The 14,565-nt window shown below is 37.9% G+C and overlaps 1 protein-coding gene across 5 annotated transcripts in view; it reads left to right on the top strand.

Annotated features, from left to right (window-relative positions):
- The window catches only part of LOC131814957 (torsin-1A-interacting protein 2-like), a 40,821-nt gene that overhangs the window by 20,434 nt on the left and 5,822 nt on the right, over positions 1 to 14,565 (top strand). For all 5 annotated transcript variants that reach the window (XR_009347514.1, XM_059146471.1, XM_059146469.1 and 2 more), the window contains exons 2-4: positions 8,277 to 8,455; positions 10,723 to 11,202; positions 13,800 to 13,901. Coding sequence is in view for 4 of the 5 variants with exons in the window: in XM_059146471.1 (XP_059002454.1) it covers positions 8,422 to 8,455; positions 10,723 to 11,202; positions 13,800 to 13,901 (616 nt within the window). In the remaining variant the exon portion in view is untranslated. The remainder of the gene's footprint in view (positions 1 to 8,276; positions 8,456 to 10,722; positions 11,203 to 13,799; positions 13,902 to 14,565) is intronic.

The raw sequence follows: 14,565 nt of genomic DNA, 5'->3' as shown, positions 1-14,565 counted from the left end.
AGAGGCTTAACCCATTGAGCCACCCAGGTGCCCCTCGGCAAAATGTTTTAACCAAAGATTGTTTTAACCAGTCTTTCCTTTAAATAGTTAAGAAAAAGTAGACGGATTTGTCCTGTTGATTTCCAAATCAGTACCTGGATGAGTTTGTCAAAACATGTAAATTTCTTGATCTTAGAGAAATTTTGATTCTTTAGGTTGCTCACAGGGTCCTGGAATCTTCATTTCTAAGTAGTGGTGCAGGAGATTCTTACCCAGGTGCTCTATGGCTACTTCGAGAAGTACAACAGTAGCACCTCCATGGTGTTTAGTTATCTGGCTTCAAAGGATGGGAACTGAGTACTCCTAATACCACAAGGTGTTGATAGTTCTTGTACTTTGCTGCTACCACATAAAGAGGTTTCCTGGAGGACTGCCGGTAGGTGACTGTGCTAGTTCAGATTATTAGTCACATGTTTCTCATTAAAATAATCAGGACTGCTGTAGTTCTTGTGGTGTCATTCTGAGCTTTGTGAGTATATGGACAGGAGAAAGGAGTAAAAAATATTAGAAATTACTTTAAGAATACCTTCAGACATGATTGTATCATCGCATAACCTGTTACACAGTCAGCTCTCAGAAATAACAATGTGGCAGAGTTCATAAAATGGAGCAAAGCAGAAAATCCAGGGGACTTTGTAGCTCTTCCGCTTTGGTCTTCTTAGTATGACTTTACTTGGCTTAAAATACTCCACAATGTTCCAATTCATGGTTCCAGATAGTGAATTATAAAGTATAAATATATTCCTAAAATTAAGTCTCAAAACAAATGTTGTAGAGGGTTATCCGCTATTTTAGATTATATGAGCTATATTAATCATCTTCATACTATGGCAGAATTGATACTATTACTTACATGTATTGGTGGCCATTTTTAAAATGACTGTTAAAACCACTTCCAGTTATTTTATGGCAGACCTGGGAGTGGAATATTCAGAGACATGTGCTGGGGTAACCTGGGAAGGAAGTACCCTTACTAAAGAGGAGGCTCTCCTGCATTGGGGGTAACTGAGTTAAGATTATCTCTTAAGTGATAGGAGGAGAAAGAAGCCCACGCAAGCAGGGAGGCATAAAAGAATTCCACGGAATCCAAAGAATGTGTGGCAAACAGCAGGTTACACTTATCTGTAAGAGTGAGATGAACCATACCCCTTCTGTTTTCTTCAGTCTTCCCCGATGCCCTGGATTGTCTGCGAAGTCCTGAGAACACAGCTTGAAAACTCCTTATTATATAGGAAAAATAATGGTCTTGCAGCCATCTGACCTGTGTGTATTTTCAAATTCTAGTACTGTTAGATGACTTTGGGCATTTTAACCTCTCTCTCTCTCCAGTTACTTTATCTGCCACATAGGTAGTGCAGTAATACCTACCTCCTACTCTGGGGTTTGAAATGGGATAATTCATGCCAATCCTGGGACGCGTAGTAAGTCTTTAGAACTAGAAAAGGTACAGGAGAATGAGGCAGAAAGAGGGATTCAAGCCAATTGTTAGAGCTTGATGCTGAATTACTGGAAACTTCTTAAGTCCCTTCCAATGAAGGACCGAAGGACCTGTACCTTTCAGGGAAGATAACTGAGGTGGAGTCTGTAGCTGAGTCCAGCCGTATGTCTTAGGTGTAAAAACAAGTCTACAGGGATGGAGGACCCCAAGCAAATCCTTATCACATTTCTCAGGCTCGTTTACAGTCATTATTGTAGGAGGTGTAATTGCTGTGTGATTTACTACATCACCTGAGACTTTCCGCAGCACCAAAACAAGCAGTTTGAGAAAACTTTTAAGATTACGTGTAGGTGGGGCGCCTGGGTGGCTCAGTGGGTTAAGCCACTGCCTTCGGCTCAGGTCATGATCTCAGGGTCCTGGGATCGAGTCCCACATCGGGCTCTCTGCTCGGCAGGGAGCCTGCTTCCCTCTCTCTCTCTCTGCCTGCCTCTCCATCTACTTGTGATTTCTCTCTGTCAAATAAATAAACAAAATCTTAAAAAAAAAAAAAAAAAAAAAGATTACGTGTAGGTTGAGCCAGGTCATAGGATCCAGAGTCACAGTTCAGAACTAGACACCAGGCTCTTTATACTATGTTTACAATAGGCATTTTTTGTTTCGTTTTTTGTTTTTGGTTTTGGTTTTGTTTTTTTTGTGGCATGGGTAAAAGCTTGGGTCACACAGTCAGATTGTGTTCCAATCCTGACTCTGCCTTTACTAGTTGTATTTTGGGGGAAGGTTCTTAAGCTCTGTGTTTGTCAGTTTCCTTGTCTGTAAAATAGTAAGAATATTAATGGTCCAGACCTCATAAGACTGTTGTGAAGATTAAATGAATTAATACATAAAGTGCTTTGAATGCTGTTGGCATAAACAAGGCACTCAATAAATGTTACCAATTATTTTTGTTGTGTATGTTTTTTATGTTGTCTCTACAGCAGAATTATAAATCGTTTGAGGGCCAGGATACCTGCTTGTTATCCCTAGAGCCTAAAATGACACCAAAAGCAGGTGGGACTGGGTGGCTCAGTCTATTAAGTATCTGCCTTCGGCCCAGGTCATGATCCCAGAGTCCTGGGATGGAGCCCCACACAGGACTCCCTTCTCTCGGCAGGAAGTCTGCTTCTCCCTCTCCCACACCCCCTGCTTGTGCTTCTGCTCTTGCTGTCTTGTTCTCTCTTTCAAATGAATAAAATCTTTTTTTTTTTTTTAAATTTTATTTATTTATCAGAGAGAGAGGGGGGGAGAGAGCAAGCACAGGCAGACAGAATGGCAGGCAGAGGCAGAGGGAGAAGCAGGCTCCCCGCTGAGCTAGGAGCCCGATGTGGGACTCGATCCCAGGACGCTGGGATCATGACCTGAGCCGAAGGCAGCTGCTTAACCAACTGAGCCACCCAGGCGTCCCTCAAATGAATAAAATCTTTAAAAAAAAAAAGTGTTTAAAAATAGAAGAAAGATAATATGTATTTATTGGGCCCTGACTGCCATATGTTAGTCATGATGGCATTTATATCTAAATTACTGTCTTGAATTGACTGATTCTCTTTTGTCCTTAGCTGCTGAGCTTCTGATTCTCTCTCTCTTTTTTTAAATATACCACGTAGGAGCACCTGGGATGGCTCAGTTGGTTAAGCGTCTGACTCTTAGTTTTGGCTCAGGTCATGATTTTGGAGTCATGAGATTGATCCCCGCCTTGGGATTCTCTCTCTCCCTGTGCCCCTCCCCCACTCATGCTCACTCATGTTCCCTCTTGCTCTCCCTCTTTCTAAAATAAATAAAATCCTTAAAAAAAAAATATTGCTTAAGTGTTACAGATTCCAGTGTTTCCTGGTACCTGCCCTTTATTCCCCAGGTCTCCTCTCGGTCTCTGTCCCCTCCCGCCCTCCCTCCTGCCTGGTCCCCATGGTGGGACCAGAGGTTTTCAGAATGAGTAGAAGTTGGGTGAAGTCCTGCTGCTCTCCCAGCCCTGATACTGTTCTCACAGGCAGCTTTTTCTTGTCCTTTCTCCTCCCAGCTGCTTGTGACAAAATGCATGGAAGGCTGTGGTTGAAGTGGCCTGTGTAGCATAAATTCATTGCTTGCGAGCTCAAAGGCAAAAGCATCATAGGCTCTGCCTTTTGATGCTTTTCCTTACAGAGGCTGATGCATTGTGTTACTCATTTTAAAAAAGTATTAACTATATCAAACATATAGAAAAGTCCAGAAAATAACATTCACCAGGTAACCAGATCTAAAATACATTAATGTTTTGCTACATTTGCCTCAAGTTTCTTTTTTTTAAAGATACTTGACAAATAGAGTTGGAACCCGTTCTTGTCCTTATCCTGTTTCTGTCCTTCCATCAGCAGAAGCAAGCATCAAATGGAAGCTGATGTGTATCCTTCCTGTTCCTGTGTTTAATTTTTTATTTTATATGTATTTAAACAATGGTTCAGAGCAATAAGACAATCGACTGCTTTAAATATGTTACTACTCAGTAACACCAGTAACATTTGTGCATAAAGATGTAATGTGCACCAGTTTGTCGAGTTCCTTTTACGACACTTCATCATGTGTGTTGGAGTCCACTAAAAGATGCAAAGGTCAGGCAGTGTACTAGTCTGTGAACACTTAACCAAGTTGTCAAAGCATTACCATTGTTACAATGGATGGAACAGAAAGGATACATCTTAAAAGAGCCCAAGGCAATCACAGCAGCAGAGGAAAAGTAGGGAGGCAAATTTGTGTCCTTATTTAGAGAAGTCCCAGGATGTGGAAATGAAGGAAAGCATCCTTCAGGGTACCATCTATGGCGTACTTCCTTAAGGGAGAATAAAACTTTATTGCTTTATCCTATTTAAAGCCCTCATGCAGAGACTGTTAAAATAAAATGATACAACTTTTGCTGCAGGATTCAGGGTCACAGGGAAGTGCAGATAGTCACCATTGGTGAGGCTGTGTTTTCCTTAAGTGGCAAAATGAATCATAACATCCATGTATGGGGCACTGAAAATCAACATTTCACAAACTTGTAAGGGATTTGCTGAAAGTAAATATTGTGCCATATGAAGCACATGGGTTTTCATCAGTTCTTTTTGCAAACGATACCATCAGAGGAGTCTTTTTGTGGACATGATTATGGAAAGGTTTTTCCTGCCGCTGCAAAATGTCTCCAACATTGCCATTTTCCATCAGGATGAGGCTCTGCCTCACTTTCATTAATCAGTCCAGAGGTTCCATTTCCTCATATGGATCGGACACCGCTCGAAAGGTGACCTGCTTTGGGAATAGTGGCCTCAAGATCTCCCAGGTGCCCCACCATGTGACTTTTTGCAAGGATGTGTCGAGAACCTCCATGTTTATACCACTTCTTCCTTGTAGCCTTGAGGGGATACCATTTCAGCTATGAACAGTGATCTGTTACAAAGGGCCTGAATGAAATGGGCTGCAGGAATGTGTGCCTCGTGACAAGAAAGGTATATGCTGAGCATTTGTAAGATTATAGAAAGATCTGTGATGGTTCCTTCTACAGAATGTGTATTGGCTGCATTCTAGCTAGCAGGCAATGTATTTTTGAAAGCATTCAGTTGTTTGGAAATAATGTTCAGTTCTGGAAATAAAGTTTATTGAGGGTACATGCAATGTACAGATTTTAAGTTTGATGATAAACGTAACCACCACCTCAATAAAGATATGAGATACTTTCTTAACCCCAAAAGGTTTCCTTATGCCTTTTCCCAGTCAGTTCTCTTCCCCAGGAGCCACTGATAGATCTTCTGTCACCATAGACCATGATTGGCCTGTTCTGGAAGTTCATATAAATGAAATCATTTGGCATAATACTCCTTTATGTGTGACTTTAACTTACACTTTTTAGATAACATCCGTGGTTGTGGTTTGTATCAGTGGTTCTTATTTATGCCATTTGTATACTTCTTTGAAACACGATGTAGTATAAATTTATTTTTTAAATTGTATGTAAAAATGATAATGCTGTACTTCTACAAGTTTTTGAGATCTATAATTCATTGTTTTAATTGCCATATATGCTACTACATTGTAAGAATATACCACAGTTTTTTAAAATCCACTTCCTTATTAATGGACATTTAGGGGGTTTTCTCATTTTTGCTCATTTTAAGCGATGCTGCCACCAACCTCGAAAGTTTCTCTGAGGCATAAATCTAAAAGTGCAGTTGACAATTTGTAGAACATGCACATCTTAACTTTACCAGATATTGCCATATTGCTCTCCAAAGTTGTAACAGTTTGCCTTGTTGCCAGTAGCATTTAAGAACTCTGTATATCCAAATCCTTGCCAACACCTGGTATTGCCTGACTTGAAATTTTTGCCAGTCAATGGTTGTAAAAAGCTGTTGTATGTCATTAATTTGTTTTGCATTTCCTTGACCACTCTTCTTATTGATTCATTAGAATGGTAGGTTTCCTCTTCGTTTTAACAATTTGTTAAAACTGTTAAACTCTTTTGTCCACTTTTTCATAGCATTATCTGTCTCTTAGGAGTCTTTATGTGTTCTGGATATTAATCCCCTGCTGATTATTATATGTGTTGCTGATATTTTTCTAGTCAGTGAATTTATGTTTTAACTTCGATTTTGATGATTTGTATAGAAATGAGCATTTAATATGTGATTACATCAGAATTCCCCTTTATGGTTTGTGTATTTTATATCTTGTTTTAAGAAAACCTTGAGATTATAAAGAAATTGAAAGTTTTTCTCTTTATGTGTAGGTCTCTAATCTGGAATTGATTTTTGTGTCGGGTGGCAGGGTGAAATCTATTTTTTTCCCATTTAAACTGTCACTTGTCCTCAAACTATTCATTAATCCATTCTTTCCCTCTTGTCGCTTATAGCCAGTTTCCTTTATCTATGTGTGCATATATTTCCTGGCTCTCTATTCTGTATGTTCTATTTGTTCCTTGTACCATTGCCCTATCATTTTTATTTACTGTAAGTTTTATAATAAGTCTTGATGTATGGGGCAAAGATAGCTCCCCTCCCTCAGAATTATCTTACCTCTTTTTAATCCTTTACTGCTCTGTGTGAATTTTAGGGTCAGCTGTCCATTCTCTAAGAAACATGCAACAATCCAAAAATTGTCTTACAATTTTGTTTCAATTTACAGTGAATATACAGATTAATTTGGAAAGAATTGGCATCAATGGTTTAGTCTTACTGTCTATGCACATGATGTATCTCTCTACTTAGGTCTTTTTTATGTCCTTCAATAAAGTTTTATGCTTTTCTTCCTAAAGTTCTTTTTTTTTTTAAATACAGCTTTATTGAGGTGTAATTTACATACCATAAAATTCACCCCATTCTAAATTTCTTGCATAGCTGTTGTTAGATTTATTACCAGGTATCTTTTAGTTTTTAATATGAGATTCCTTATTGTTATTATGAATAGCATCTTTGCTTTCTAAAATTTTTGTCACTGGTGCATAAGAAAGTTTTACCCATCGTTTTCCTGGTTTGGGCTAACAGGAAAAAAGTGTTTTAACGAGAAAAAGACTGGGGACTTTTTATTTCTATTATGAACCTAGGATAGGAGAGAAACCCTCATTGCAACATATCATGCTGATGAAAAGTAGAGTTGAAAGCCTAGTCTTAGGAGATTGAAGAAGATAAAAGGGTGACCACGAACTCTCCAAATCTGAGACATGTTCTCTGGATGTCTACACCAGCAGAAAGAAGGCCTGTCTCTAACTCCTCCCCTCCTTTCACGTTTATAATTGGCTCCACTCTGTACATTCATACATTTATTTATCCATATTCTTTTAAATTAAAATAGGGAGTCTGCTTTACCCTAGGCATTATACCAGGCATTTGGGATTAAAGTATTCAACTCGTAAAATAAAATTTTACAGAGGAGTGCTGGTGAAAAAGACACGATGCTAGCTGGCTAGCCTCTCAACTAGGCCATCAAAAATGTAACCCTTTCCAAACCTATTTCACATATACTTTTGTATTTAATCCTCATAGCAGTCCTTATCATTTTTACAGATAAGACAAGTTAAGTATTTTTGGTATTATTGTTCCTGACCAAAAAAGTTATTTTTATATATAATATTTATATATATGCTATATATATATAATATATATGATAATAGAAATATTTTATTGATTATGAATTGCCTCTGATTTTGATTCCTTTTGTATATAGCTCATAATTATACATCAGTCTTCTTTGAGCACCATATGGAAAGGCATTAAAGAGATCTAAAAAGAATACTGTGAGGGAATCTCTGCAAAGGCAGTGATACAACTCCTAATATGTATTTCCTAAGGCAGCTACCTTAGTTTGTAGGTGTACTCCCTGTGCATTGTTATTTAGTAATGATAAGTGAAAGCTGCTGATGGGCTGAGAGATTTGTATGGGACAGAAATTGAAGACATAAAGGAAATCTGTAGTGACAATTAACTGAGCGGTGACTTAAATGTCTACTCTTAGAATTACTATTTATTCCATTTTCAAAGACATTGTCTTTAAGATTCTGGTCATTTAGCATTTTCCATCCTTTCAACTCAGTGGAATGTATTAGGAGATTATGGCATCTATGCAAAATTTAATAATCTGAAGCTTTTTTCTACTTGTCAAGGATTTGACTCCTCACCAAAGCCAGAAAACATTTCTTCTTCAGTAGAAAGGTTTCAAAGAGGAACTATTACTCAAACTAAACAGATTGAATAAATAAAGCTAAAATTGGCATTTATTCCATGTATGAATAAAAAGTCATTTAATTTTTTTCATTTTATTTTAGTCACTGTATAAATGCCTTGTTTCCTGGGTCCACGGGAAGCATGAGTCTGTTGGGACTTGGGACAAGAAGAAAACAAGACATCTTCACAAGAAAAACCAGACACTAACAAAAAGTATCCCAAAGTCTGAAGAGCTAGAACACAAACATGGCGGACAGAGGACTTAGGGATCCTGCAGAGGGTAAGACTAGTCTGTACAGCACTGGTTTGTCCAGATCTGTGCTGTAGGAATCTAGATCTTTTCTAAGGGAGGATCTCAGATGATGGAAACCTGAAGTTTGGAAGTAAAAAAGATTAGTTTGATAGTTTGGTATGATTATTCTTATTCTTTTGTATTTAGAAGTCTACCATAGTATCTGACCCGAATTATGAGGAAGATTAATGTTTTAGAGATTCCAGTAGTAGAAACCTAGGAAAAATACAGTAGGGACAGTAGACTAATTTTTGGAGTTATATTTTTAAAAATCAAGAAAACTGACGTTCCATCTACTTTCAGTTATAGGGAAAGATGAAATTTAAATTCTTTATCTTGCTTGTATGTATAGGTAGAAGATAAAAATAGGCAAAGTAAGTAGATATTTCGGAAGAGGGCATATTTACTTAAAACTTTTATTGAGGGTATTTTAAAATATATAAAAAGTTAGTACTATAATGAATTCCCACATACTCAACATCTAATTCCTTTTTTTTTTTCCAAGTTTTTATTTTAATTCCAGTTAGTTGAAATACAGTGTAATACTAGTTTCAGGCAAACAATATGGTAATTTCAACATCTAAATTCCTTTCTTTCCTTTTTTTTTTTTTTAAAGATTTATTTATTTATTTGACAGACAGAGATTACAAGTAGACAGAGAGGCAGGCAGAGAGAGAGAGGAGGAAGCTGGCTCCCTGCCGAGCAGAGAGCCCAACACAGGGCTTGATCCCAGGACCCTGGCTTCATGACCTGAGATGAAGGCAGAGGTTTTAACCCACTGAGCCACCCAGGCGCCCCTCAACATCTAAATTTCAATTATAACCTACATAATGCTGATTAAAAACATTTTTTTAATTTATTTGTCAGAGGGAGCCTGTGTGTGCGCACAAGTAGGGGGAGAAGCTGCAGGCAGAGGGAGAAACAGGCTCCCTGCCAAGCAAGGAGCCAGATGCAGGACTCGATCTCAGGACCCCAGAATCATGACCTGAGCCAAAGGCAGATGACTAACTAGCTGAGCCACCCAGGCATTCCTATAATGCTGATCATGTTGCCTGCCTTGGAATATTTAAATGCAAATCCAAGGCATTATATCATTTTGTTTGTGCATACTTCAGTTTACGTCTCTTACAGATAATTTTTTTAAAAAGTAACCAAAATAGCATATGACACCTGAAAAAGATATTAATAGTTGTTCCTTAATATCATAAAACATTTAATCAGTATGTACATTTCCCCGCTTACCTCATACCTTTTTTTTTTCTCCCTAATCTTTTTTTTCTCCACAGTTGGGGTTTGGGATTTTTTTTTTTAGTGGACTACTCACTATATTTGATTGATATATCTTTTAGGTTGCTTTCTTTTTAAGCTTTATTATAGAAAATGTGAGACATACATAAGCATGGAGACGGAGATGAGATGAATCCCACATACCCATCAAATGACTTCATCTGCTGTCAACACATTATTTCATCTGTAGTCTTGCTCCTTTCTCCCACATTCTTGAATTGAGGCAAATTCTAGACATCATGTAATTTTAGTCATAAATATGCAATTCTTTTTTTTTAAAGATTTTATTTATTATTTATTTATTTATTTATTATAAATTTATTTATTTATTTGAGTCTTATTTATATAAGTCTGAGGCATGATTTTTTAAAATATTTAATCAATAATCAATTTTATTATTATAGTAATTATTATGTTAATTTTTTGATGCATGATTTAATATGTTCCTCTATCCAAATATTTCATGGAAGCCAGTAATTAGCTCTAGAATCTTGATCAGATACCGGTTCATTTGGCAAGAATACTTCATAGGTGGTATAGTGCACTTCCCACTGCACTGACCTGGGAGGTTAATGATGTCTGTTTTTTCCCTCTTTCTGTGATGTTAAGGTTGATCAGTTGGTTCATTCATTATAAAATGTCTCATCAGCTTTTTGCATAGTGGTTTTAATTGTTCTTGACGACTATTGCCGATTTTCATTATTTTGTTAGGGAAGAGGATGTATTTAATAAACCAGAAATTGGTTCTGTCATTCAAAATAGTTCTACATTAGTGTTATTAGATTTATTAACACATAGTAAGTCTGTCTTAACCACCTGGAGTAGAAATCAAGAGAAGTAATGTTTAGGAAGAGTGCCTGTAAACCATCAAATCTATACACATATTCCTTATTAATCAGGGACCTTGTTAAACTACAAAAAAATAGGGAATTTTTTTCAATAAAAATTATAAATTTTTATCTCAATAGCCCCTCAAAAGGATTTGAAAAATGACGTATCAGTAAGTCCTCAGGCACAGGAGACCACAGTCCCCGAAAGTACCATTGAAGAAGCTCAGACCCCAGACTCTGCCTCTGGTCTCAATGACGTCGTCCACCAAGGGGTAGAAACCATAGGTACAGGAAGTGCAGACACAGATGATCAATCAGACAGTCCAGATGGGACAAATTATGGGAACTATCCAAAGGCTAAAACACAACATGAGAACAACCAGAGTTTTCAGGAAGAACAGAACCTACCAGAACCCACCAGATCTCCAAGTGACAGGGTAGAAAGAGAAGATGCAGTCTTACAGAGCGGCTCTGCAGCCCTGCCTGAAGAGGTGAGCAGCGAACCTGGAGTTTCACCGGAGCCACCCGCCGCGGACCCTCGGGGTGCCCCGAGCCCTGTGCATTCCCCTGTAGCGCCGGAGAGCCAGCCTTCCGTGAGGAGGCGACGGCTGGCACCAGGTGAGGAAGCCCATCGGACTTTTGTCTTGCTCTGTTGCTGAGGACACAGCATAGGTCAGGGGCCTTCTTTTTAGAGAACTTTTTAGAGAACTTCTCTTTATAGGATCAAGGCCACTTAAAGAGACACGACTGAGCTGAGATTATAGTGAGGTTTCTCATCTCGTTGACTAGCTCATTGCACTACTTAAGTAGCTTCCAACACATAAACTGCCTTTTTAAACTTTAAAAAAAATTTTTTATTTGTTTCAGAGAGAGAGATTTAGAGCATGAAAGAGGGAAGGGTCAGAGGAAGAGGCAGACTCGCCGCTGAGCAGGGAGCCTGATGTGGGGCTCGATCCCAGGACCCTGGGATCATGACCTGAGCCCAAGGCAGGTGCTTAACTGACTGAGCCACCAGATGCCCTTAAACTATTTTTATTTACTTACTGTTTGTAGTAATGTAGTATGATTTTTAAAAAGAGATTGACTTTTTAAAACTTCACCTCTGGCTTTTATTTATTTTTTTATTTTAGGAACACAGTTTTACTTAACATTTTTTAATTTTTTTTTTTGAAACTAAATGCTGCATAAATCAAGAGATGGGTATATTTAAAAACCAGCATCAATGGTCCAGTGCCCTTAACTCAGTCATATTTTATAGGACTTTGAGCAGGTCGGTTAATTTCTCTCTATATGATTTCCCCCACTTGTATATTAAGGAGAGTAAACATCCTATCTTCTATGAGGATAATAGTTGCAGCAGCTAAGTCCTTAACTGGAACACAAAAGACACATGAGTTTTAGTTGTGGCCCTACCACTTGCTAACCTGGGTGACCCTGGGCAGGTCTCTTAACTCCTTGGTACTTCAGTTTCCTATTTGTAGTATGAAAAGGTTGGATAAGAGCTATCCAAAAGCTGGTCTCTCCTAGCTCTCACTGTCCATAATTGCATGGACAGATTTGTATTTCGTAAGTACACAGAAGAGCTAAGTCTAAAACGCCTATTTGCCAAGTGCAAAGGAATATAAAATGTAAGACATTCTGCCTCAGGGACTCGACTAAGGACTGGAAATTCATGTTTCACAATAAGTCAGTGACAGATCTCAAATAATATAATATGTTTCATTCACTAATCATTAGGATAGTTTGTAACTTCAGTGAAGGCAAGGACTATGTCTTTGTCATTCATTGTGTTTCTGTGGCACTGGGCACAGAGAAGCAACTTTATGAATAGTTGTTACATAAATGAATGAATGTGACTTGTATGAACTATTAATCTTCCATCAGATTTTCACCAGTATGCAGGTTCACTGAGTAGAGGAAGAAAATATTGTTTTAAAAATGCAGGCTATGTATGGGAAGCAACTTAATATAATATAATATAATATAATATAATATACATAATATATATTATATTACATACATATATACATTCCATTATATATATATATATTCCATACATTCCATACATTCCATTATATATATATATATATATATATATATATATATATATATATATATATAATGGAATGAGCTGACCTAGCAGATGAGAAGCCTTGTTCTAATCTCAGCTTAGCCACATCTCTTTATGTGACCTTGGGCAAAGCCCTTAACATTGCTAGACCTTTTGCCATGATGGGTAAGGTGGGGCTACAGGAGGGTATCAGTAAAGATCCTTTTATAGTCTGTGATATGATATTTTAAAGTCCATTTTTTGGGGTGGGCTTTGACTAAATACACGACCCTTTATAGGTGGAGATGATCTTATTTCTTCATGTTAATGGAGTACACCGTAAGCACACATCTCGGCTGTAGAGTGACCGAGAGGGCTACAAAATACTGCCCTCCTTTTCACATTTTAAGATTGCTATCTCGCCTCACACCTACATTTTTATGTAATTCACCAATTTTCTTTACTTTGTATTCCTTGCTTTTTGTCCTTCCTTCACTAAGAAGTTCAAACTTGCTTTTGTAAGCTGTTTTGTAACTGTACAGTAATCTCTCCTATCTCTAAACTTAAAAGAGTCTCTGTTTTTGTGTACTTGGAGTCTTGCCACATGACTTGAACCCTGGAGTTAGAGTACCATTGCTCTGTGATAATGAGTCTTGTGTTCAGCTAACACTTAATTTTTTAAAGTGTTTTATTTATTTATTTATTTGTGCTTTATTTATTTGAGTAAGCTCTACTATACCCAGTGTAGGGCTTGAACTCATGACCCTGAGATCAGTGCATGCTCTCCCAACTGAGCTAGCCAGGTGCCCGCAGCTAACACTTCTTAAATCCCTTTTTAATTTTGAACATTTTCTCGAGACACATTGTAGATAAGCTTGGCTGTAATATTAGGATGCTTGTTTCTTTGTCCTTGACATGAGGACCAGTGAGGAATAGTGACTGTAGCAACAGTAACCCTACATGAATTTACAGCACTTGATTTTATTCTTCTAAGTAGAGTGAAAGTAATAGCCTTAAGGAAAAGACAGAACAAAAGTTAGCTTTGTATAAGATTTTACAAAGTACAGAAATCCTCTCAATCTAATAATTTGGTTTGGTAAGAGTTTTAAAGTATATGATACCCCATTAGTATATTTTCTGCAAATAATATTCCTTTTCTCCCCAGAGGCTGAGAGTCATCAGCAAGAAACACAAGAGTTGGAAGAAAACAAAGAGAATGCACCGGATACCATAAAAAAGATGGATAAAAAGGATCTTTGGAGTTATGGTAGGAGAAAAAAAAATTGGTCTTCTTGTTGTGTTGATTCACATTCAGAAATCCTCAGAGAAAAGGAGAAAACTCGAACTAGAAAACTAACAGATTCCAACAGTTTTAACATTGTTTTATAGTGTGTTGTTCTGTTTTGTCTCAATTCCAGTACAGTTAACTTACAGTGTTCTGTTAGTCTCAGGTGTACAGGCTAGTGATTCCGCAACTCCATCCATCACTCGGTGTGCGACACGGCACGTGCCCTCCTTAATCCCCGTCACCTGTGTGCCCATCCCCCCCGCCTCTCGCCTCTCCCCTTTGATGACCATCAGTTTGTTCTCTCTGTAGAGTCTGTGATTTTGGTTTGTCTCTTCTTTTCTTCCTTGCTCATTTGTCTCGTTTCTTAAATTCCACATACGACTGAAATCACATGGTATTTGCCTTTTTCTGACTGACTCCGTTTAGCCTTATACTTTCTCCATCCATGTTGTTGCAAATGACGAGACTTCGTTTTTTTTTTTTTGGCTGAATATTATTCCAGTATGTGTGTGTACATATGCACGCACTCCATATCTATATCCACTCCTCTGCTGCTGGACACTCAGGCTGCTTCCATAATTTGGCTGTGGTAGGCAATGCTGCAATAAGCATAGGGGTGCGTGTATCTTTTTGAGTTAGTGTT

Source organism: Mustela lutreola, chromosome 14, assembly GCF_030435805.1.
Source record: "Mustela lutreola isolate mMusLut2 chromosome 14, mMusLut2.pri, whole genome shotgun sequence".
NCBI lineage: Eukaryota > Metazoa > Chordata > Mammalia > Carnivora > Mustelidae > Mustela > Mustela lutreola.
Note: the sequence above shows the minus strand (reverse complement) of the source record. Positions and strands in the feature narration are given on the sequence as shown.